General features: G+C 45.4%; 1 protein-coding gene across 5 annotated transcripts in view; it reads left to right on the forward strand.

Annotated features, from left to right (window-relative positions):
* Window positions 1-22,017, forward strand: part of LOC119963079 (collagen alpha-1(XXV) chain) — an 816,994-nt gene that overhangs the window by 709,517 nt on the left and 85,460 nt on the right. For all 5 annotated transcript variants that reach the window (XM_038791652.1, XM_038791653.1, XM_038791655.1 and 2 more), the window contains exons 24-29: window positions 152-196; window positions 6,049-6,093; window positions 6,218-6,289; window positions 7,718-7,789; window positions 18,132-18,182; window positions 21,222-21,248. In XM_038791652.1, the coding sequence (XP_038647580.1) occupies window positions 152-196; window positions 6,049-6,093; window positions 6,218-6,289; window positions 7,718-7,789; window positions 18,132-18,182; window positions 21,222-21,248 (312 nt within the window). The remainder of the gene's footprint in view (window positions 1-151; window positions 197-6,048; window positions 6,094-6,217; window positions 6,290-7,717; window positions 7,790-18,131; window positions 18,183-21,221; window positions 21,249-22,017) is intronic.

Genomic DNA, 22,017 nt, shown 5'->3' on the forward strand with positions numbered 1-22,017 from the left:
TTATTATCCTGCACCTGGCCAGCTCTGTTTTGCATTGTTGTGTTTTCATTTTGGATTTCATAAATTGCATAATCTACGAACGGATGTTGATCTAAAAACATTTCCACTCTTTCCATGCAAAAGTAATTCATTTTTGTTTCTGGGTCATCAGGGACCACCAGGGCCTCCAGGATCTTCAGGAATGCCAGGCCCAAAGGTAGGAAAACCTTATTTATTTTCTATGATTGACAGCGGGCTTTCTCGATAGTCACAGGGGGACAGCCTCATTTTAATGACATAGACTGAAAAGGATGGTGCAGAGTGAAACTTGGTTTCCTGCTGTCAGTGCTGCTGTTTTTAAAGGAAGCAGATCTGTTCATTTACGCACAGCCAGTGTGAGATCTGTCCAGGTGGAACATGAGCACAGGTTTGCACATTTCCCATTAATTCGGTGCAAACTTGTTCTTAGTTGCAGAAAACTTGCTGGTTTGTGCAAAGTTCTATAAAACAGCAAGCTTGCACAGCTACTTTCTGGCTCATTGTTTCACTATTTAAATGGAACCTGTTTATTAAGTTATCTAATGCAAATCAATTTTTCATTACAGCAAATAAGCCCTACTGCAGTGGATATTTTGGTCATGAAAATAAAACAAAAATATACAATTTCACATTAGGCCAGTCAGCTTCCGAAAGCAAATGACGCACCAATATTTTGGATGGAACTCTTTGTCCAAATTACCACAAAATCCAACGCTCTAGCTCTAGTAAACATTTCCCTCAAAGTGCAAACCTACCTTTCCCTTCCAGCTTCTGAATGCATTTCCAGCATTTCTGTTTTCCAGCAGTTGCATTTTCCACCTTTTAATAAAATATTTCAATTATTATTTAAATCTGGTAGACTAGGAATGAGTAAAGTGCAGAATTCCAAGACGTGTTTCGATTGCAGTGTTTTGTGCCAGTGGTTGAGTCGAGCTGAATAATTCTGGCTTGAGGTAAATAAGATAATGGCGGCAGAGCAGGAGAATAAAATTGTGCTGTGAGAAAAGTTAAGATGTAAGGAAGGGTATTTAAGTGACCACTAATTTGTTCTTAATATGTGAATGGGACTTGCCAGCCAGTGTATATTATATTCAGAGTGTGGGACTAAATTTGCATGTTGAGCAGACCAGTAGGAGTGGTGGTTTCCCTGAAGGTCACTAATAATTCAGTTGAGCTTTTACAACAATTCAGCACTTTTATTGGTCACAAATTAAAACATTTATTAAATAACATTTCAAAACTTGCTGAGATAGAAACATTCGGCTACTGCGCCCAAACTTGAAGTAAACGTTAATCTCAGGCAAGATGCGGCTACATTTAATTTGAGACCATCTAGCTTTTATTTTATATATATATGATGTGAACAGCAATAACTAGTATTTATATTGATAATGTAATGTAATAAAATGTCCCAACCCACTTCTCAGGGATATTATAAAGACTGATATTAAGCCAAGTAAAAAGTTGGTCAAATAGGTAGGTTTCAAGCAGCGGTTTAAAGGAGGAAAGCAAAATGAAGTGGAGAGGTGGAGAAGTTCAGGAAGAAAATTCCAGAGCTTCGGACTTTGGCAGCTGATGGCTTACAGTAATGTAACGATTAAAATCAAGAGGCCAAAATTAGAGGATATCTCAAAGGGTTGTGAAGATGGGGGTGATTGGAGGCTCAAGGCCTTGCACAGATTTGAAAACAACAGTGAGAACATTAACATCGAGGCGTTGCTTCACTGGGAGCCAATGTAAGCCAGTGAGCACAAGGGTGATGGGTAAAAAGAATTTGATGCAAGTCAGGGTACAGGCAGCAGAGTTAGGGTGGCCTCGAGTTGGATTGGATTTGTTTATTGTCACGTGTACGAGGTACAGTGAAAAGTATATTTCTGCGAGCAGCTCAGCAGATCATTAAGTACATGGGAAGAAAAGGGAAGAAAAGAAAATACATAATAGGGCAACACAAGGTATACAATGTAACTACATAAGCACCGGCATGGGATGAAGCATACAGGGTGTAGTGTTAATGAGGTCAGCCCATAAGAGGGTCATTTAGGAGTCTGGTGACAGTGGAGAAGAAGCTGTTTTTGAGTCTGTTCATGCATGTTCTCAGACTTCTGTATCTCCTGCCCGATGGAAGAAGTTGGAAGAGTGAGTAAGCCGGGCGGGAGGGATCTTTGATAATGCTTTCCGCTTTCCCCAGGCAGCGGGAGGTGTAGATGGAGTCAATGGGTGGGAGGCAGGTTCGTACTGTTAGAATACTGCCCAGATGCACTGGGCGGTATTCACAACTCTCTGAAGTTTCTTGTGGTCCTGGGCCGAGCAGTTGCCATACCAGGCTGTGATACAACCTGAAAGGATGCTTTCTATGGTGCATCTGTAAAAGTTGGTAAGGGTTAATGTGGACATGCCGGGTTTCCTTAGTTTCCTGAGGAAGTATAGGCGCTGTGTGCTTTCTTGGTGGGAGCATCAACGTGGGTGGACCAGGACAGATTTTTGGAGATGTGCACCCATAGGAATTTGAAACTGCTAACCATCTCCACCTCGGCCCCATTGATGCTGACAGGGGTGTGTACAGTACTTTGCTTCCTGAAGTCAATGACCAGCTCTTTAGTTTTGCTGACATTGAGGGAGAGATTGTTGTCGCTACACCACTCCACTAGGTTCTCCATCTCCCTCCTGTATTCTGACTCGTCGTTATTCGAGATCCGGCCTACTATGGTCGTATCGTCAGCAAACTTGTAGATGGAGTTGGAACCAAGTTTTGCCACGCACTTGTGTGTGTACAGGGAGTAGAGTAGGGGGCTAAGTACACAGCCTTGCGGGGCCCCGGTATTGAGGACTATTGTGGAGGAGGTGTTGTTGTTCATTCTTACTGACTGTGGTCTGTTGGTCAGAAAATCGAGGATCCAGTTGCAGAGTGGAGAGCTAAGTCCTAGGTTTTGGAGCTTTGATATGAGCTTGGCTGGGATTATGGTGTTGAAGGCGGAGCTATAGTCAATAAATAGGAGTCTGATTTGTAGAGTATCAGAGAGTTGTCAGAGTATCATGTAGGAGACCAGTCAGGAGCACATTAGAATAGTCAAGTCTGGAAGTAACGCAGAAGCAGAGACGGACAATGTTACAAAGGTGGAAATTGCCAGTCTTCGTCATGGCACAAGTATGTGGTCGTTAGCTTATCTCAGGTCAAGTTTGTTATCAAAGTTGTAAACAGCCTGGTTCAACTACAAACAGTTGCCAGTGAGTGGGATGGAGTCAGTGGCTGACAAACAGTGTTTCTGGGAGGGAATAAAGACAATGGGAATTGGTTTGGTCTAATAGCCAATATTTCGTTGGAGAAATTTCTGCTCATGCAATACTTGGCGTCTGGCAATTTAGGGACACTGAGGGGTCAAGAGTGTTGGTGGTGACGAAAACCTGACACCATGGGCGGGATTCTCTAATCCTGAGGCTAAGTGTTGATGCCACCGTAAACACCGTCGCGTTTCTCGACGGTGTCAATATGGCTTCAGGAGCAGAAATTCTTTTTTTTTTTCCTTTTTTTATAAATTTAGAGGATCCAATTCATTTTTTCCAATTAAGGGGCAATTTAGCGTGGCCAATCCACCTACCCTGCACATCTTTTGGGTTGTGGGGGCGAAACCCACGCAAACATGGGGAGAATGTGCAAACACCACACGGACAGTGACCCAGAGCCGGGATCAAACCTGGGACTTCAGCGCCGTGAGGCAGCAATGCTAACCACTGTGCCACCGTGCTGCCCAAGGATAATTACCACGCCAGGTAATAGCAGGTGTGGACGGTGCCTGTGGGACCCGGATATTTTAGCGTGGCCACTTGGCCCATCCCGGGCGGCGAATCGCTGGGTGGAGCCCCATAGAGTGACCCCCGACCTGCGCTGCGGCAACTGCGCCAGCGCCAATGGCGCCGATTCTCCGCTCTCCGGAGAATCGGCGGACCAGCATCAGGGCGGTGTGGCGCAATTCGCTCCGGACCTGCCGAATCTCCAGCCAGCCCCTGGGGTGAGAGAATACCGCCCCATGTTAGTGGAAATTAACATTGTTTTTTCAGGCGATGTCGACAAGGGGCAGCATGTAGATGAGAAATAGGATGTGTCCGAGGGTAGATCATTCGGCAATACCAGAGGTAACAGTGCAGGAGGAGGATGATGAGCCATTGCAGTTGACTCTCTGGCTACTGTTAGATAGATAACAACTGAACCAGGTGAGAGTATCCCCACCCAGCTAGACAACAATGAAGAAGTATTGGAGGAAGGTGATTTGGTCAACGGTGTCAAAGACTGCAGGCTGGTCGAGAACAAGTCACTTCCTCACGACACGAAAAAGAGTGCAGCTGTTCAAGAGAGGGCTCGCTGTTACCTTTTCTCTTTTTTAATAAATTTAGAGTACCCAATTATTTTTTCCAATTAAGGGGTAAGTTAGCGTGGTCAGTCCACCTATCCTGCACATCTTTGGGTTGTGGGGGTGCAAACTCCACACAGACAGTGACCCAGGGCCAGGATTCGTACCCGGGTCCTCAGCGCCGTAGGCAGCAATGCTAACCACTCTGCCACCGTGCTGCCCCGCTGTTCCCTTCTCAAGGTCAGTTATGGATAGGCAACAAATGTTGGTCTTGCCAGAAACACACACATCTACTGAAAGAATGAGCAAAGGAATGAGGGCAGATAGCTTAATTTTGACAGTCACATAGGATGTCATTTGTTACTTTGATGAGAGTCATTTTGCTGCTCTGACAGGGGCAGAAAGCTGATTGTAGGGATTCAAATATGGAGTGCAGGGAAAGATGACACAGATTTGTGAGGCAGCACAACATGTACAAAGAATATGGAAAAGAAAAGGAAGTTGGAGATAGAGTGGAAGTTTGTCAAGATAGAGGAGTCAAGAATTAATTTTTGATGAGCGGGTGATGATGATGGATGGCAGAGGGCAGCACGGTAGCATAATGGTTCTCACAATTTCTTCACAGCTCCAGGGTCCCTGGTTCGATTCCCAACTTGGGTCGCTGTCTGTGTGGAGTCTGCACGTTCTCCCCGTGTGTGCGTGGGTTTCCTCCTTGTGCTCCGGTTTCCTTCCACAGTCCAAAGATGTGCAGATTAGATGGATTGGCCATGCTAAATTGCCCTTAGTGTCCAAAATTGCCCTTATGTTGGGTGGGGTTCCTGTGTTATGGGGGTAGGGTGGAGGTGTGGGCTTGGGTAGGGTGCTTTTTCCAGGAGCCGGTACAGACTCGATCGGCCAAATAGACTCCTTCTGCACTGTAAATTCTATGATTCCATGATTTACAGAAGAGGGGGTGGCACCTCAGGAGAGAGAACTGTTATAAATATCAGCTGACATGGGTGCCAGGTAGGAAAGTTAGATGGTCAGCATTTTGATAGGAATAAGGTCAAGGAATCAGAAGATGGATCTCATGGACAAGATGAGCTCAGAAAGAGTGTTGAGGTCGGAGATAAAGAAGAGAAAGATGCAAGTTTATGGTTAAAATAAGGGACAACCTTTATGGAAGTTTGGCCCAGTGGACTGATAGATGAGAGGGATGTAGCAGAGACAGCTGATTGGGTTGTCTCGACCTTAGTGACAAAGAAGTCCATGATCTCCTCGTACCTGTTATTGTGTGAGGGTGCAAGAGATGGGGAAATGGGTGTAAGAAGACGGTGTGCAGGAGAGCAAACAAGTCAAGGGTAATCTTTGCACTCCAAGCTAATTCCAGGATAGAGTTGTCCACCACTTCCCTTAAAGTCTGCATCCTTTGGAATGAAGGGGGCAGAGATGAGGGCCATGCCACGGGCTATGCCTGGTTGAGAGAAAGTAATAGCTTTAATGGGAACCATGGCATTAAAATGGAGTTGGTTCTGGGTGATTCTTTACTACCAATTTCAAGATGGGCGACTAAAAAATCGGTATATTTAGTAGCAGGGTGGGAGAGAAAGAACACATGGATTTAGCTTATCATTATGAACTTGATAACATGTCGTTGTCATTCACTGGAAGAATTTTTTGCATTCCTTTTTATACTGAACAACAGGGAGACATGGGTAATCCTGGCCATCCTGGAGCAGAGGGCACGCAGGTACTGAAATCATCTCATGTTTGATGGTTTGAAATTTTCCCCCAACATTTTTAATGAAAAGCTTTTAAAAATTTAATAAGTCACCTCTTTTTCCACAGTATTCAGCTTTTGTGTTTATTTTCAGGGTCCGAAAGGTTCAAAAGGTGACATTGGTCTATCAGGAGACAAAGGAAGCATAGGCTTACCCGGATTACCTGTGAGTGCATTTGATACGGTCAGAGTTAGTGTGAGGAAATTTCAAACCAGATTTTGATATTCTGTACTGGGAAAGTGTATTAACTGATACCTGATAGTTCACTTGCTAAATGAGCTGTGGGAAATTGGAGGCATATATGAATGCATACCTCAGGTTTCTGCTGACTTAGTTCATCTCAAGTGAGCCAGGAGGAATAGTACAATTGGTCTCAGCAAACCAAGGATAAAAAGACAAAGAATGAACCCCTCTCTTGACTCTAATCTAGTGACACAGCTAGAAAACGCAGGTTACTGTCCATCTAGTGAGGAATAGATCAGGTTTAGGTATGCCCTTGAACTCACTAGCCATATAAAGGCAGTTAACTCCAGACTACATGTTGGTTGAAATGATCAATGTATTTATACATTGCCCATTTTATATATATGTACGCCCGACAACATCAGGATTCCAAAACATAGCAATAGAACTTCACTATTAAGTCCTTCAAATCTGCTTCACCATTTTGTCATGAAATGTCCTTTTAGACCTGTGTTCCTCAATCCTTTCTATATATTCCTTGATACACTTACTTCTCCAGTAATTGTCCACCAATCCTCTAAACACCTTGGTTGGCTTTTTATTATGACCTTTGGGCCAGAGTATTTCACATTGTCACAGCCCTGTTATGAAGAACAGTTTGCTGGATTCAATTTTAATCAGTTTAGTTCTAGTTTTAGTCTAATATTACTTGCTCTCATTTTCTGGTGTTTCCTAATTGAAGAGAAAGATATTCCCTATCTATATTGTCAATTCCCCTCATTATTTTAGACAACTAAATTAGATCATCTCTTAATGTTATAATTTCTAGGGAGTAAAGTCTAAAGTTATGGTTTCACATCATTCCTACAATCCTTCATTCTAGTATCTTCCTGGTGAATCCTCACTGCCCATCGATCCATCCAAAGTCATTATATTCTTCCAAAAATACGGTATCCAAGATAGAAGAGAGTGCCTGGATAACTGAAATCATACTACCTTTCTTCTATATTATCCTGTGATGAAACTGGCATCCCATTAAAACAAAAAAATGAAGAGAATATTCCATGATTAATCCATATCATGTTCAGCCACATTCAGCTGATTGTCTCCAAGTTAGAAGGTTGTTCAATCAAGTGTCATTCCAGAACTAGTCGTTCCAGGACTGAGAGTATGCTGAATTGTTGCAGATATGTCCTTTAATTGGATGTTAACCATTAAACATTGGCCTGAAACTGCTTATTCTAGCGTTTCAGGTGAACATTAAGAATTATATGTACCAATCAACAACAGTAAACATTTTCCATCAATATTAAAGACTACTTTTGTTTTAAATCAGAATACTTTGGAGAGTTCACATCATCAAAGGTTAATTTACAATTCTGTTGTAACTCTTGCCTTTTGTTTCGACAGGGCGTTAATGGAGAAAAGGGAGAAAAAGGAGAGAAAGGAGATCATGGGTTGGCTGGTCCCAAGGGCACTTTAGTAAGTTCTTCAAAACCAGGTATTCTGGTCATCATTGCATAAAGTAGGCCAAGTCTCTCATATTTGTCAAACAAGGCAGCACTTTGCTGCTTTAATAATAAAGACTGGGCAGCACGGTAGCACAGTGGTTAGCACTGTGCCTTCACACCACCAGGTTCGATTCCCCGCTGGGTCACTGTCTGTGCCGAGTCTGCACGTTCTCCCCGTGGTGGATTTCCTCTGGGTGCTCCGGTTTCCTCCCACAGTCCAAAGATGTGCAGATTAGGTGGATTGGCCATGATAAATTGCCCTGAGTGGCCAAAAAACGATTAGGAGGGATTATTGGGTTACGGGGATAAAGTGGAATTGAGGGCTTAAGTGGGTTGGTGCAGACTAGATGGGCCGAATGGCCTTCTGCACTGTATGTTCTAAGTTGTTCTAATGTAGGATTCTATGGATATTCCTATATCACACATTGTTTCGGTAGGACTATGTATTTAATAATTCCTTGTTATGGAGGGAGCCACTTATTATTGTCACTATAAGTATCCTGCTGACTCATATACCTTTGGGAAGAACAGGTTTATTAGAGGGAAAATGTATGACTGATGTAAAAACAGTGGGACCCAGGAGCAGGAAAACTGGTTCGGTGACAGCAAATGCAGAGACAATTTAGTGCGGGTTTTCTGCCTCAGTTGGCAGAAGCTTTCCTGGGTTGGCTTGCTCTGGATCAGATCCAAAGCCAATCTGAAGTGGTGGTCCCAGTGTAATGAATGGAACACCTCTGGGATGCAGGTAAAATTGACAGAAATTAAATGGCTCGAGAGAAAAGGAAACTCAATATGGTGCGTCTTTGAGGCGAAATCACCATGAGAAACAAATATAGGCGTGATTATCCCATGCCGCGCCGTAAGGGAGAATCGGCGTTCGCACCATTTTTTCCTCTGGCAGGGGAATGTCCGAGGAGCGGAGAATCGGCGCCATTTGCAGCGGTGCATTTGGCGCGGCGCTAGTCGCAAGCCACTGTCCGTGGCTGGGCCGCCGATTCTCTCCGGCCTTGACCACACCTGGTCATTGCCGGCGGAGGGTCTGGGGGGGGGGGCGGCCTGTGGGGCGGGGAAAAGCGCTCCTTCGCAGGGGGGGGGGGGGGGGGGGGGGGGGGTGCTCCGATGGGCTCTGGCCCATGATCAGGGCCTACCGATCATCAGGCCGGCTTCTCCAACCCCGGCCCTATTTACACGGCTGGCCCCTGAACCCTCACGCCCTGTTGCGCCGGGGCTGGCGCGCTGAGTTGGCGCAGCCCAACTGCGCATTTATGAGTTGGCGTGGCACCTATTTGGCACCGGGCAGGGAGGCTGGAGCGGCGTGAACCGCTCCAGTGCCGTGCTGGCCCCTGTGGGGGCCAGAGTCGGTAGTCCCCGCGCCCATTTCGCGTTGTCGTGAAACACGACGGCATTCATTTCGGATAATCGCGCCCTTGTGATAAGGTAACATTTTGAGATCAATTTTTGCTATAATTAGCCTCTTCCTAACCCCTCAAGATCAGCAAATCATTGCTTCTACTTCTTCTTCAGCATAACAGGCGAACATTCATAATCTGCCAGCGTTTCTAAATGTGGTTAGTGGTAGCTGAACCAGACATGACCAATTGAAATGGCAGTCATGACGGTGAATAACATATCAAGTGTGATGATCTAAAAATGGATCTTGAAGATTGTTCCAGCCTTTTGCATGTTTGGCTTCAATTTCAGCTGCTCTTTCCGATGTGTAGGCAGAATTTTCCAAGGCATGTTTGGGGGCATGAAAGGTGAATAAGCCCTGAAAGTGGAGTCGGGTTAGGATTTCTGCATGATCTCACCCTCTCCTGACTTTCCCCAGGGTGGCATTGAAGGCAAGCGGGGAAACCCCCTTGGATCTGTCACATAAATAATTAAAAAGCCAATTGTGTGGTTCTGTAGCCCTGAATCCTGGATTTTCCAGCTGTTTATCAACCTGGCAGCAACACTCCAGGGTAACCAAGGAAAGTTGACGGCAGGAAGAGCTTCTTCAGTGAAACTGACAAGTTGGAAAGGCTGTGATACATAAGCCATAGCCTTAGAGAGGCTGCTGTTCAAAGTAAATCTTTTCTCAGAGAGTGCAGAGCGTGCTTTGAGGTTTTTTCTCTTTCTGTGGAATGGGCAGAATGACAGATGAGTGCATTAGATCAAAGTAGAAGTTCAGAAATGAAACGGGTTGATAAGCATAGTCAAAGATAGCCAGGTATAGGCATTGGCAATGAGGACCCGACAGCCTTGTCTTGGCAACCATTGAGGGTAAAATCAGAAGAGGAAGAGAAAAATCGGATGGGTGAATAAAGTAAAACAAAAGGCAAGACAATGCCGACAGCCCCTCAAGTCTGTGGTGATAATGAACAAATGAAACTTAAAATGAGTTCAGTTCATCCAGATTGAAATAATGGGCGGGATTAAACTAAATGGGAACAAAGTCTCATAGTGAAGGTGTTTACCTGCGTGTTTCCCGGCACTCGTAGCACCGATTTCTGGAGCCTCCACCAACCAAGTGATCCCTGAGCGCCCCCCTCCCCCCATTCACAAGCTCTCCAATGCATTATGGGAGGGTCCGGGACCCATCTTCCGCATCCCCAATGCCCATGCAGAGCACGCCTGGCCCGATTGCCAACACATAAAAATGCCAACTTGGCACCTTGGCAGTGCAAATCTGGCAGTGCACCTTCCAGCTAACAGTGCCACCTGGACACCCTGGCTGTCCCAGGCTGACACCCAGGTGGTGCTGCCAGGCTGACACCCAGGTGGTGCTGCCACAGTGCCAGGCTGGCAGTGCCAGGGTAGCTAGGTGGCACCAGCAGTGCCAGGGTACCACCCTGCCAAAGGGGATGCACCTGGGTCTTCCAATCCCGAGCGAGACCCCGACAAGGGCTGTTCCGTCTGGTCCCTGTTTTTGGAGACCAGTACTGAAAGGCACTGGCCCGAGGTCTCCAAGGTGAAGGGAATAAATCGCAATACCTCGGGAATCTGCACATTAAAGTGCGACGAGCTGCCTCGCTTTAATATGCAGATTTGACAAAAAGTGATCCCGCCCACAATGGCCAGAATTTGCATTGCGAGATTGCGTTAGATGTCACAAGGCATTGTGAGTCGGGTAAATCCTGGGAGGGGAGTCTCCCGGCGTTTATCGGCTGTGGCACTGTGAGTTGCTTTTCGGACACAGCGTGTCCGTTCAATTACACCCAACCAGTGAGGTAGTGATTCTATCCATTCTCTCCAGACAGGGATATATTGGAGGTTTTCGGGTACTTCTACAACAAGAGAGGTTATTGGCAGCTAATATTGGGGCCGGGGGAATGATAGGTTATAAAATGGGATCCTCTGCCCACCTGGTGGCCCCAGCCAAAGGTAATTGTATCTTTGAATGCCAATAAGGCATTTGATAGCGTGGAGTGGAAGCACCTTTTCGAAGTTCTGGAGGGGTTTGGTATAGGGCCAAAATTAATTTTGTGGATACAGTTACTTTGTGGGGACCCTTTGGCTGTGTTCGTACCAACACCTTGAGCTCGAGGGACTTCCAATACGGGGACAAGACAGGAGTGCCTCCCCCCCCCTCGTATATACATTTGCAATTCAGCCCATAGCCGTAGTTTTGAGGACTTCGGGGAAGTGGAAGGGAATAAGATTGAAACATCGAAAATAGGAGCAGAAAGAAGCAATTCTGCCCTTTGAGCCTGCCCAGCTATTCATTACGATCATGGCTGATCATCCAACTCAATAGCCTAATCCCACTTTCCCCCCAATACAATTTGATCATCTTTGCCTTAATTGCTGTATCTAACTGCTTCTTGGAAACATACAATTTTTTGGCCTCAACTACTTCCTGTGGTAACAAATTCCACAGGTGAACCATTCTCTGGGTGACAAAATTTCTCCTCATCTCTGTCCCAATTGGTCTACCCCGTACACTCAGACTGTGGTTTTGGACACACCCATCATCGGGAACATCCTTCCTGCATCTCCCCTGCCTAGTCCTGTTAGAATTTTATCGCTTTCCGTGACATCCCCCACCCCCTCAGAGGGGTGGGGTGGAACATAGAGGGCGAAATTCTCCCAAAACGGGAGAAATCGTCAAACTGCCGTAAAACCCGGGCGGGTTTTACGGCATCGCGCCCCTTCCCGACGGGGGACCGATTCTGGTCCCCCGTCGGGGCTAGCAGCCCGACGTCGGAGGCTCCGACAAGTCGGGCTTAACGAAAATCGTTAAGCCCGCTTGTCGGACTTAGCGCCGGCTGACGCGTCATATGACGTCAGCCGCGCATGCGCAGGTGGGAAGACTCCACCCGCGCATGCGCGGGTGACGTCATCGCGTTTTTGCGCGAAACCCGCGCATGCGCGGTCCGGGTTGCCCCTCAGCCGCCCCGCGTATTGATACTGCGGGGCGGCGGAAGGACAAATAGTGCGCGGGCATCGGGCCCGCTGCCCGCGATCGGTGGGCACCGATCTCGGGCCCATGGCACCCTTGGCACGGCCGCGGTACTGCCGTGCCAATCGGTGCCATGGTTATTTTTTTCCAGGTGGTCACGACGTTTTTACGAACGGCAGGACCAGGTGTGTTTGCCGTTCGTAAAAAGGTCGTAAAGGGCTGGGACTTCGGCCCTTCTAACAGCTGTGAATCGCTGCCGGCCGTAAAAAAACAGCGGCAGCGATTCGTGTCGGGATTTCGGCGGGGGGGGGGGGAGAATAGCGGGAGGGCGGCAAAAAAGTCGGGAAGGCCCTCCCGCTATTCTCCCACCCGTCGTGGGGGGGGGAGAATTTCGCCCAGAGTGTCCCTATATGCTGATGATCTGCTGCTTTATGTTACGGACCCGGTCCCCATTGTTGGTGAGATAATATAGCTGCTGAGCTTTGGTCATTTTCGAGTTACAAGTTGAATTTGGAAAAGAGTGTGTATTTTCTGGTTAATCCCTCGGGGAGGGGAGCCAATTTGGAGATGTTGCCTTTTCGCTTGACCAGTTCTAACTTCAGGTACCTGGATGTCCGGGTAGCCCACGATTGGGCCCGGCCCGGCAAGTCTGGTGAGTAAGATTAAATCCAATTTGAAAAAGTGAGATAACCTTCCCCTGTCCCTCCAGAGTCTACTTTATTAAATTGAGTCCAAGGTTTTATTTCAATGTCTCTGTTGCGGGAGCTTCACCATTAGTTATTCAACTATAGCGTACTTCACTCCACAACTGACCAGATGACACTTGGAGTTGAGTTCCAGCTCATGAAGTTCTTTATTCAAACTATAGCAGGGGAGCTAAGCTACCACTAGATGGCTTGCAAGCTCTCCGATCACAGAAAATACAGAGCAATTATACTTTTGTGTGTCATCTCATGTAATTAACAAATACAATCAAAAGAATACATTTGTTCAGAAATTATCTATGTCCATTCACAAGTAATAATTAGGGTTATATAACGTATTACCTATGAGTATAATTACCAATCACAATCAAGGCACGTACATGGTACTATAATATCCCAAGCACGTAGGTGTCTTCACTTATCTACAAGCCTTCGAGACAAGTATTAGATATAATATACGCATAAGCCTGGTTCCCATACTCCCATTTGGTTGTCCTGTAAGTGAGCAGCAGCCTCATGATCAATTAAATTTCTATATGCAGGAAGCCTTGCTGCAACAACAAATCTTTGACGCTTATCTGTTACTATCGCAACAAGCTTCTACTATCTGTGGAAATTCTCTGATGATAGCAAACAGCAATATCTGTGAAAAATTAGGAGTTATTTCAACCTGGTTTTATATATACTGTATATATATATATGAACCTATATAGATTGATTTATTAACCCTTTCAGATTCCCTAGGCGGGATTCTCCGACCCCCTGCTGGGTCGGAAAAACTCCGGTGGGAGGCGCAAATCCCGCCCTGATGCCGGCTGCCGTATTCTCCGGCGCCACTTTTCAGGCAGGGGCAAGATCGCCGCCATGCCGGTTAGGGGCCGTTGACAGCGCCCACCCCCCCCACCCCCGATTCTCCGGGCCCCGATGGGTCCATTTTTGGCCAGTCTCGCCGGCGTGAATCACTCACCTCACTCATCGGCGGGACCTGGCAGGTGAGTATGCATGGGCGGTCCTTGGGGGGGGGCATGGGGGGATCCGACCCCAGGGGGGCCCCCACAGTGGCCTGGCCTGCGATCGGGGCCCACCGATCTACGGGGGGCCTGTTCCATGGGGGCATTTCTTCCTTCCGCGCTGGGCCCTGTAGGGCTCCGCCATATTACCCGGGGGCTGGCGCGGAAAAGAGAAACCCCCGCGCATGCGCGAGAATACGTAGCCAGTCCGTGCATGCTCACGCCGGCTGTTCTGCGCATGGGCGAACTCGCGCCGTACCTTTGCTGCCGGCTGGAGCGGCGCCAACCCCTCCGGTGTCAACCTAGCCCCCTAGAAAGGTGTGAATTCCTCACCTTGGGGGCCGGTGACGCCGGAGTTGTTGCCGCCGGTTTTTCCGCCGGCGTGGGGACGTAGTCCCCAGAAGGGAGGATCCCGGCCCCTCTCTTCCTCCCAAAGTCTTTTGTGTGTGGGTTAATTCACCTTTAGATGGGCGGGCAAAACCCCGAGGATCCACAGGGCAGTTCATCAAAGGGAGAGACAGTTGAGGAACCTAGCATTGCTGAATTTACTTTATTATTATTGGGCGGCCAGTGCTGAGAAGGTGGTGCAGTGACCCAGGTTCCACATGGGGACAGATAAAGGTGAAGTCATTTAGGGGATCTAGTTTGGGTGCATTGATGACAGCCTTGCTTCCATTTTCCCTGGCAAGGTACTCCTCGAACCCAGTGGGTGCGTCCGCTTTAAGGATATGGAGATAATTCAGGCAGCACTTTAAGCTGGGAGCCATATCGAGGACGGCTCCTATTTTCGCTTATTTGAGCCATCGAGACTGGGCGCCATGTTTGGCTTATGGGAAGGGAACGGACTTGAGAGATTCGGGGATCTGTTTGTAGAGAGAAGGTTTGCCAGCTTGGAGGAATTTTGGTGAAGTTTGGACTTGTGGGGTCGAACTCGTTCAGGTACCTTCAGATCAGGAATTTTGTATGAGGGGCTTTCCCAACATTTCCCGTGGCACTGCCAATGTCTTTGATGGAAAAGATCCTTTAGCTGGCAGGGTCGGAGGAGGAGGAGGGCAGCATGCCCGGTATTTACAAGCAAATTCTGTCTGAGGATTCGGGCTTGGCTGATGAGGTGAAGGTGAAGTGAGAGAGAGAGTTGGGATCTATAGTGGATGTGGAGTGAGGCCCTGCATAGGGTGAACTCCATGTCTTTGTGTGCGCAGCTTGGGTTGATCCAGCTTAAGGTGGTGCACAGGGCGCACCTGACCAAAGCTAAGATGAGTGGTTTCTTTCCGGAGGTAGAGGACAGGTGCGAGCGGTGTTTGGTGGGGTCGGCCAACCACACACACACACACACACACACATGTTCTGGACTTGTCCCAATATAGTAAGCTTCCTTCTTTAGCACCGTCAGCAGTTCTGACTGGTCATCTGGAGCCTTGTCCTTAGGTGACCATTTTTGGGATGCTAGACACGCCGAGGCTACAGGCGGGAGTGAAGGCAGATGTCCTCGTTGATTCCTCGGAGGCGAGTTGTGGTGGGGTGGAGGTCTCCTACTCTGCCCATCGCTTCAGTATGGGGGGTGACCTATTGGAATTCTTGTACCTGGAGAAAGTCAAGTACATCATTACGGGGTCGGTTGAGGGGTTCTACCAGCCATGGCAAGGAATTAGTCACCATTCGCTGCTCTGAGGAGAGGGTTGAGGTTTGTTTCATAAAATTCATTGTAAAATGGAAAATCTTTAATAAAAATATATATTTAAAAATATAGTAGGTTTAATCCACTAAGAGCTGCCACTTTTTAGTTTCCAAGGATCAATATGTAATAGATCAAATTTCACTAAAAAATGTACTCTGATCATTCATACTGCATAGCTCATCTGACTCGAGTAATTCACAGTTCACCTTCTGGAAGATAGGAAACACCAGGCAGGTGTCCAATACTCAATGAGGAGTCATAACGTTACAGCTCTAGAGCTGTGTTAATACATAGTCAGATAATAAGTAGTAAAGGTACACTCCAGATCATAGGGACAGAGTGTGTAGAAATGCTGGACTGAAGAGAATATCTCGGGCAGATGTGAAATTTGTCATTTTCCCATAATTTCTAATGAAAACACAATGCAACACCCTCTTTGTGAGAAAAACAAAGAAATAGAAATCTATTAAAACACATTTATTTTGCTGATTGAAGAATGTACCACAGCGGAGTTTGAAACACATAACATGAATCAATCAGCAGCTAATCCTCATTGACTTTGACAGACTCAGATGAACTTAAATTCAACCTCCAAAGTAAACCTATTGGATTTTTCCCACCAAATTGATCCTGGAATGTATTAAGGTTTAGACTAAGTTTCATACTTGAATTAATAAGAAGGTAATTCTTTACAAAGAATGACCAATTTTCTCACTATGTTTGGCCACTCTGTTTTGTACGTGCTGTTCTTTTTGGATGTATCATTCTTTCATAGATAATCTTACCTTCTTGTGAACAATCATGGTGCTCAAACCCTTAATGCCAACTCATAACCGCCACCCAACCTCATGGTTGCTCATTGCTTCCACGCCACATCCATAGCCAGTTATCCACTATTCACCATGTGTGTACCATGTGCGGACCTCAGAGTCATATGGAGTTGAGAAATATACTTATGCAATCGTAACACAGCTCTCACTTCTACACATTTAATAGTGAAAAGAACTCCCATTCATAAAATCTGCTCAAAACTTTAAAATCTCCACAAATGGTGAATCTCTTATAAAAACAAACTTCTATTCAGATCCCACATCAAAGACAGCTGATCCTTTAAATTGCCTCTTTAAGCTGTTCATCAAACCCCTTGTTGAGATAAGTGTAGCTTCATCCAAACATTCATAATGGCATAATGATATTCCTTGGGCAAATGTCTATTGGAACTGCACAACCAGATGCTTATTCTATTCTAACCTGTGCCTGGCAGTGTAGTTCAGCAGAGGGTTTTTATAACTCACAAACAGCGGCTGCCTGTTTTTTTATTGAGGTTTAAAGAGTGAGCATTTATCCAAACTTCAGATCATATCAGTTATATAGATCTTATACACCCTACAAGAGTGTTTATATCTACTCCATTAATTTATGACTCCCACATTGCAGGTTAAGGCTATAGCAACAGCTCAAATAAGATCCATTTGAACTCAGCACTGATTTTAAATGGCCATGCCATGTTTGGGTTTCCCACCTGTGTGAATCACTCCTGACCACTTTCCCCTACCAGCAAAAATTGGATTTCGTAATTGAGGTCGGGTTATCCACATCTGAACCCTGCTCACCATGTTTTAAAGGTACACTGACCCTTCCCGACTGCAACGATCCTGCCTATAAAGATTGCTTTGAGTGGCATACATGATTTGGAAATGAGTATTTATTGAAGTAAATATTCACATAGCTAGGTTCAAATGTTTTCGGAGTATAGTCAGAAGTTACAGAAGCAAATGGTATTTGTACCTCTTATATTAAATTTAAATTGAAAACCAAAGTTCTACCTTCACTATACCACCTACCTTGTATTAGGTCCAAGCCTTTATAGATTCCTGCTAACCACAATTGCCTAAATTTCCGCAGGAGTTCTCCCAATCAACTGGCAGATAATCAACATAAATGGATAGACTCTTAAACAGTTACAGCATCCAATCAGGAGGATATTCCAATAAATATTCCAAACCTCCTCTGGTATATAATTTCCCTGATAGTGTATTTACTTCTTTTCTTTTGCTACCCTTTTGCATTACTATTTGCTATGTTCTAATTTGATTTCTTCGCTTTTGTCTGTGCACAATGGCAGCCTCCATCCCTTCATCTTGCTCTTCTGCACCTACCAGAGCCCTACCTTTCCCCCTGCCCCAGAGCTCTAATCCAAGCCATTTTACCTTGAGGGTTATTGACTTCACTAATAGTTCTCTAATCACTCTCCTTGCTTCCACTTTCCACAATCTGCAGATTCTTCAGAATGCTGAAACCCCGATCTTGAACACTGGAAAGCCATTTATTCACCCTCTTAATCTCTTGCTGCACCTAACGTGCGTGCGACACATTGAAATATTTTATCATTAGAAGCACCGTACCAATGTCTTTATATTATTGTTGGTTAAGAGTGAACAGATCATGCAAATACAAAGAAAGTGCAGTTAGTATTTAGATTTTTTTTAAAATAATACCCGCTTCTTACTGCCTGACAGAACTGTTGTTTATTTGTACAGGTTGTTGGACCCCCAGGACCTACTGGCTCACAAGGTCCACCAGGTCCAATGGTAAGTCACAGTTATTGCTTTGAGAATATGTATATGCCACTCCTATTTGCTGAAGGGTGTGTGAATGTTCTTAAAAGTTGCTTACCATCAAGGTTTATTCTTACAGATGTGAACTTACATAGGAACATAGGATTTAGCAGTAGGAGTGGGAGTAGGCCATCCAGCTCGTTGAGCCTGCTGGCAATTCAATACGATTATGGATAATCTGGTTATGGTCTACACTCCACTTACCTGTCTGCCGCACCCTGAGCACTGCCCAACCCCCCCCCCCCCCCCCCCCCCCCCCCCCCCATATAACCCTTGATTTTATTGCCTATCATCTATCTAACTCAGCCTTGAATAAATTCAATGACACTGTTTTCTGGAGAAGGGAATTCCACAGACCAACAACCCACTGAGGGGAAAAAAGATTTTCCTCACCTCGGTCTTAAAAGAAAGACCTCTTAATCTTTAACTGTGTCCCCTAGTTCTAGTCTCTTCCACAAATGGAACCATTCTCTCAGAATATATCCTATCAAATCCCCTCAGAATCTCATATGTTTCCCAGGACGGCACGGTGGCACAGCTCCAGGGTCCCGGGTTCAATTTCGGCCTCGGGTGACTGTCTATGAAATTTGCCCTTTCTCCCCGTGTCTGCGTGGCTTTACACGCGTGCTCCGATTTCCTCCCACAGTCCAAAGATATGCAGGTTAAGTGGATTGGCCACGCTGAATTGTCCCTTAGTTTCCAAAAGGTTAGGTGGGGTTACTGGGTTACGGGGATAGGGTGGAGGCGTGGGCTTAAGTAGGGTGCTGTTTCCAAGGGCCGGTGCAGGCTCGATGGGCCGAATGGCCACCTTCTGCACTGTAAATTCTATGAATCTATGTTTCATAACATCACCTCTCATTCTTCTAAACTCCAATGAGTATGGGCCCAATCTGTTCAACCTTTCTTCGTAAGACAAACTCTTCATCCCAGGAATGAATCGAGTGAACCTTCTCTGAACTGTCTCTAATGCAATTATGTATTTTTTCAAATAAGGAAACCAAAACTCTACATAATATTCTAGATGTGATTCACTAATGCCCTGTACAGCAAGCAGTAAACTTCCCTCCTTTTATATTCCATTCCTCTTGCTAAAAACACCAAAATTCCATTTACATTCTTAATCACTTGCTTTACTTGCATGCTAACGTCTTTGTGTAAATAGAACCTTGCTGTTACCGTATCCTTGATCTGTTTGTAACGCTAGCCAAATCCCACAAAAATACAAATTTCCCCAGAGTTACTTGGACTGGAAAGAAGTTGGGTGGAATTTTCCTGGCATCTGGCAAAGGCCGATAGCGAGCAGGAAAAGTAGTGTTAAAGCCGCTTTCCCTGCCATATAGTGCTGGGCATAGAGAAAGAAACCTTAAGGCGTGAATCCCATAACATAACACTGGCGGTGTGGCCTCCGATTCGGCCGCCTCGCCAGCAATTTAGTCCCTCGGAGATTGGTTGCCATTTTTAAATGCTGCCCCAGCTCAAAGAGGTTCACCTGAAATACCCCACCCGCCAGCACTGCCCACTGGCACTGCCCGGGCAGAGCACAGGTATTTGAAGGGACTCTTACATAAGAACAGCAGAACGCTATTGTAAACCTTTGTTACACCTTGCACTTAGCATGAATCTGTATTTCTAAGATCACCCCTGAAGAACCCAGTTCCAGTTTTTTAAGATTTATTCTTGTTTTGGATCCTGTCCCTCATGGAAATTGCTTCTGTCTATGTACATAATCAGTCCCTTTAATCATCCACCCTAAACCACCTCAATTCATCATCCCCTAATCTTCAACATTCAAGGAAATACAAACCTAGGCGATGCAACCTGCCCACATCATTTGATCTTTATCCTGAATATGATTCCAGGTGAATCTTCACTTAAAGCTCAGTGTATTCTTCCTGAGGCACAGTGCACAGAATCTAGCAAGTCCAGCTCAATGCAGAGAAATATGTGGTTAGTACACATGAAAGTAAAGCATTCCTCAAACAGTATGAGCCTTATGAGAATGGATCAATAAAGATGCAGAGATCTATGAAGGCAGATAAGCCATTTAAAAAGCACATAGGATTCTGCATTCCATATATTGAGCTGTGTCAAATTTTGGAATTTCTGACCATACACCAGGGAAAGAAGGAATAGGAGGATTTGTGTAATATGTCAAAATGTTATCATTAAGCAGTCCAAAGATGTGCAGGTTAGATGGATTGGCCATGCAAAATTGCACTTAGTGTCCAAAAGGGTTAGATGGGGTTACGGGGATAGGGTGGAGGTGTGGGCTTAGGTAGGGTGTCCTTTCCAAGGGCCGGTGCAGACTTAATGGGCTGAGTGGCCTCTTTCTGCACTGTAAGTTGTATGATCTATGAAGCTGCTGTTGGGTGGTTTAATTCACAGGAAACATGTCTGAGGGAACATGGATTCAAATTGCAATGGGTTTCATTAAACAAAAGATAGCTTAACCTCTTGGTGGCCATTCAAATTCAATGCTGCAGCAACAGCTCAAGATATGTTGCAAATTCACTAGAATGGTGCCTGGAACCTGTTATAGTTATGAGGGTAGGCTTACAATATTGAGAAGTTTGTCACTGGAACTGAGAAAGTTTAAAGAGCGATCCAACAGAAGTTTTCAATATTTGAAAGGTTTTGAGATGATAATTACTGAGATGATAATTGCCTTTGGTTGACAAGCACATGACAAGGGGGCATAGACTGAGAATGATCCATTGCGGAATGAATGGGGAATTGGAGGAAGTGATTCACGCAGAGGGTTAATAGAAATTGGAACACTTTACTGCAAGGAGCCATTGCATCCGAAACCCCAATATTCAAAAGAGAATGAAAAGAATGGATAAATATTTGAAATAGAGAATATCAAAAGAAATTGGTGGGATGGGGAGGGGTGCGGGAGGGGGGGGGGGGGGGGGGGGGGGGGGGAGAGATCTTCTGATTAGAATACAATACTGAAGGGTTCATATCAACTCATGCTTATTTTCAATCAGCTGTTCTGTTCTGTTCTTCCAGGGGCCACATGGACTTCCAGGATCTAAGGTAAATCATCAACAAAGGCTAAGGGGATCTAGCGAAATGAAAATGAATGATACTTTTTAATTTGTCTCCACGCCCTTTGTTAAAATTAGCTATGCATGCTTTGTGTCATTTGCTTGACTAATTTAATGTCAATTTTATGTTGTAGCATCTTTAAACCTGTAAGTTCTTGCGGCTGTTGAATAAATTTCTCCTATAAGCTTAACAAAATTTAACAAAGTCTTGTTGAAAATGGCCCAAGATGCATTCATACAAAGTAAATTCCCATCTTAAATTGATCAGCCATCAGTAGGACTCTGTTTTTCTTGGAGAGGGAGAAGATTTATAGGCAGAATCCCTGAAGTAGCACAAAGCCAGAGGCGATAGATTTCAACCAACTGCCCTGTACAGACATTAGAAAATTTCTGTGAAGTTCATCTGTGCCCTGGCTTCACAGAATATTCGGGGCTCCATGCAGAATATACATCATGTGAATATTATATAATGCTAACAATTTGATTGGACTGCATATTGAATCAGAGCAACTAGCCCTCACTTCCAGGATGTAGGAACTGCAGGTCAGACAAGTGATGACATTTTCCTCATGCCTTGACAACTGATAATGATACCGCTGTAATTGAAGAGAGCTTAGATAGTTTATTTACTTTTTTTTTTTTAATTTCCAAAAATTTCAATTAAGGGACAATTTAGTGTGGCTAGTCTACCAACCCTCCAAATCTTTGGGTTGTGGGGGTGAGACCCATGCAGTCAAGGGGAGGAGGTGCAAATTCCA

Source organism: Scyliorhinus canicula, chromosome 3 (genome assembly GCF_902713615.1).
Source record: "Scyliorhinus canicula chromosome 3, sScyCan1.1, whole genome shotgun sequence".
Lineage (NCBI taxonomy): Eukaryota > Metazoa > Chordata > Chondrichthyes > Carcharhiniformes > Scyliorhinidae > Scyliorhinus > Scyliorhinus canicula.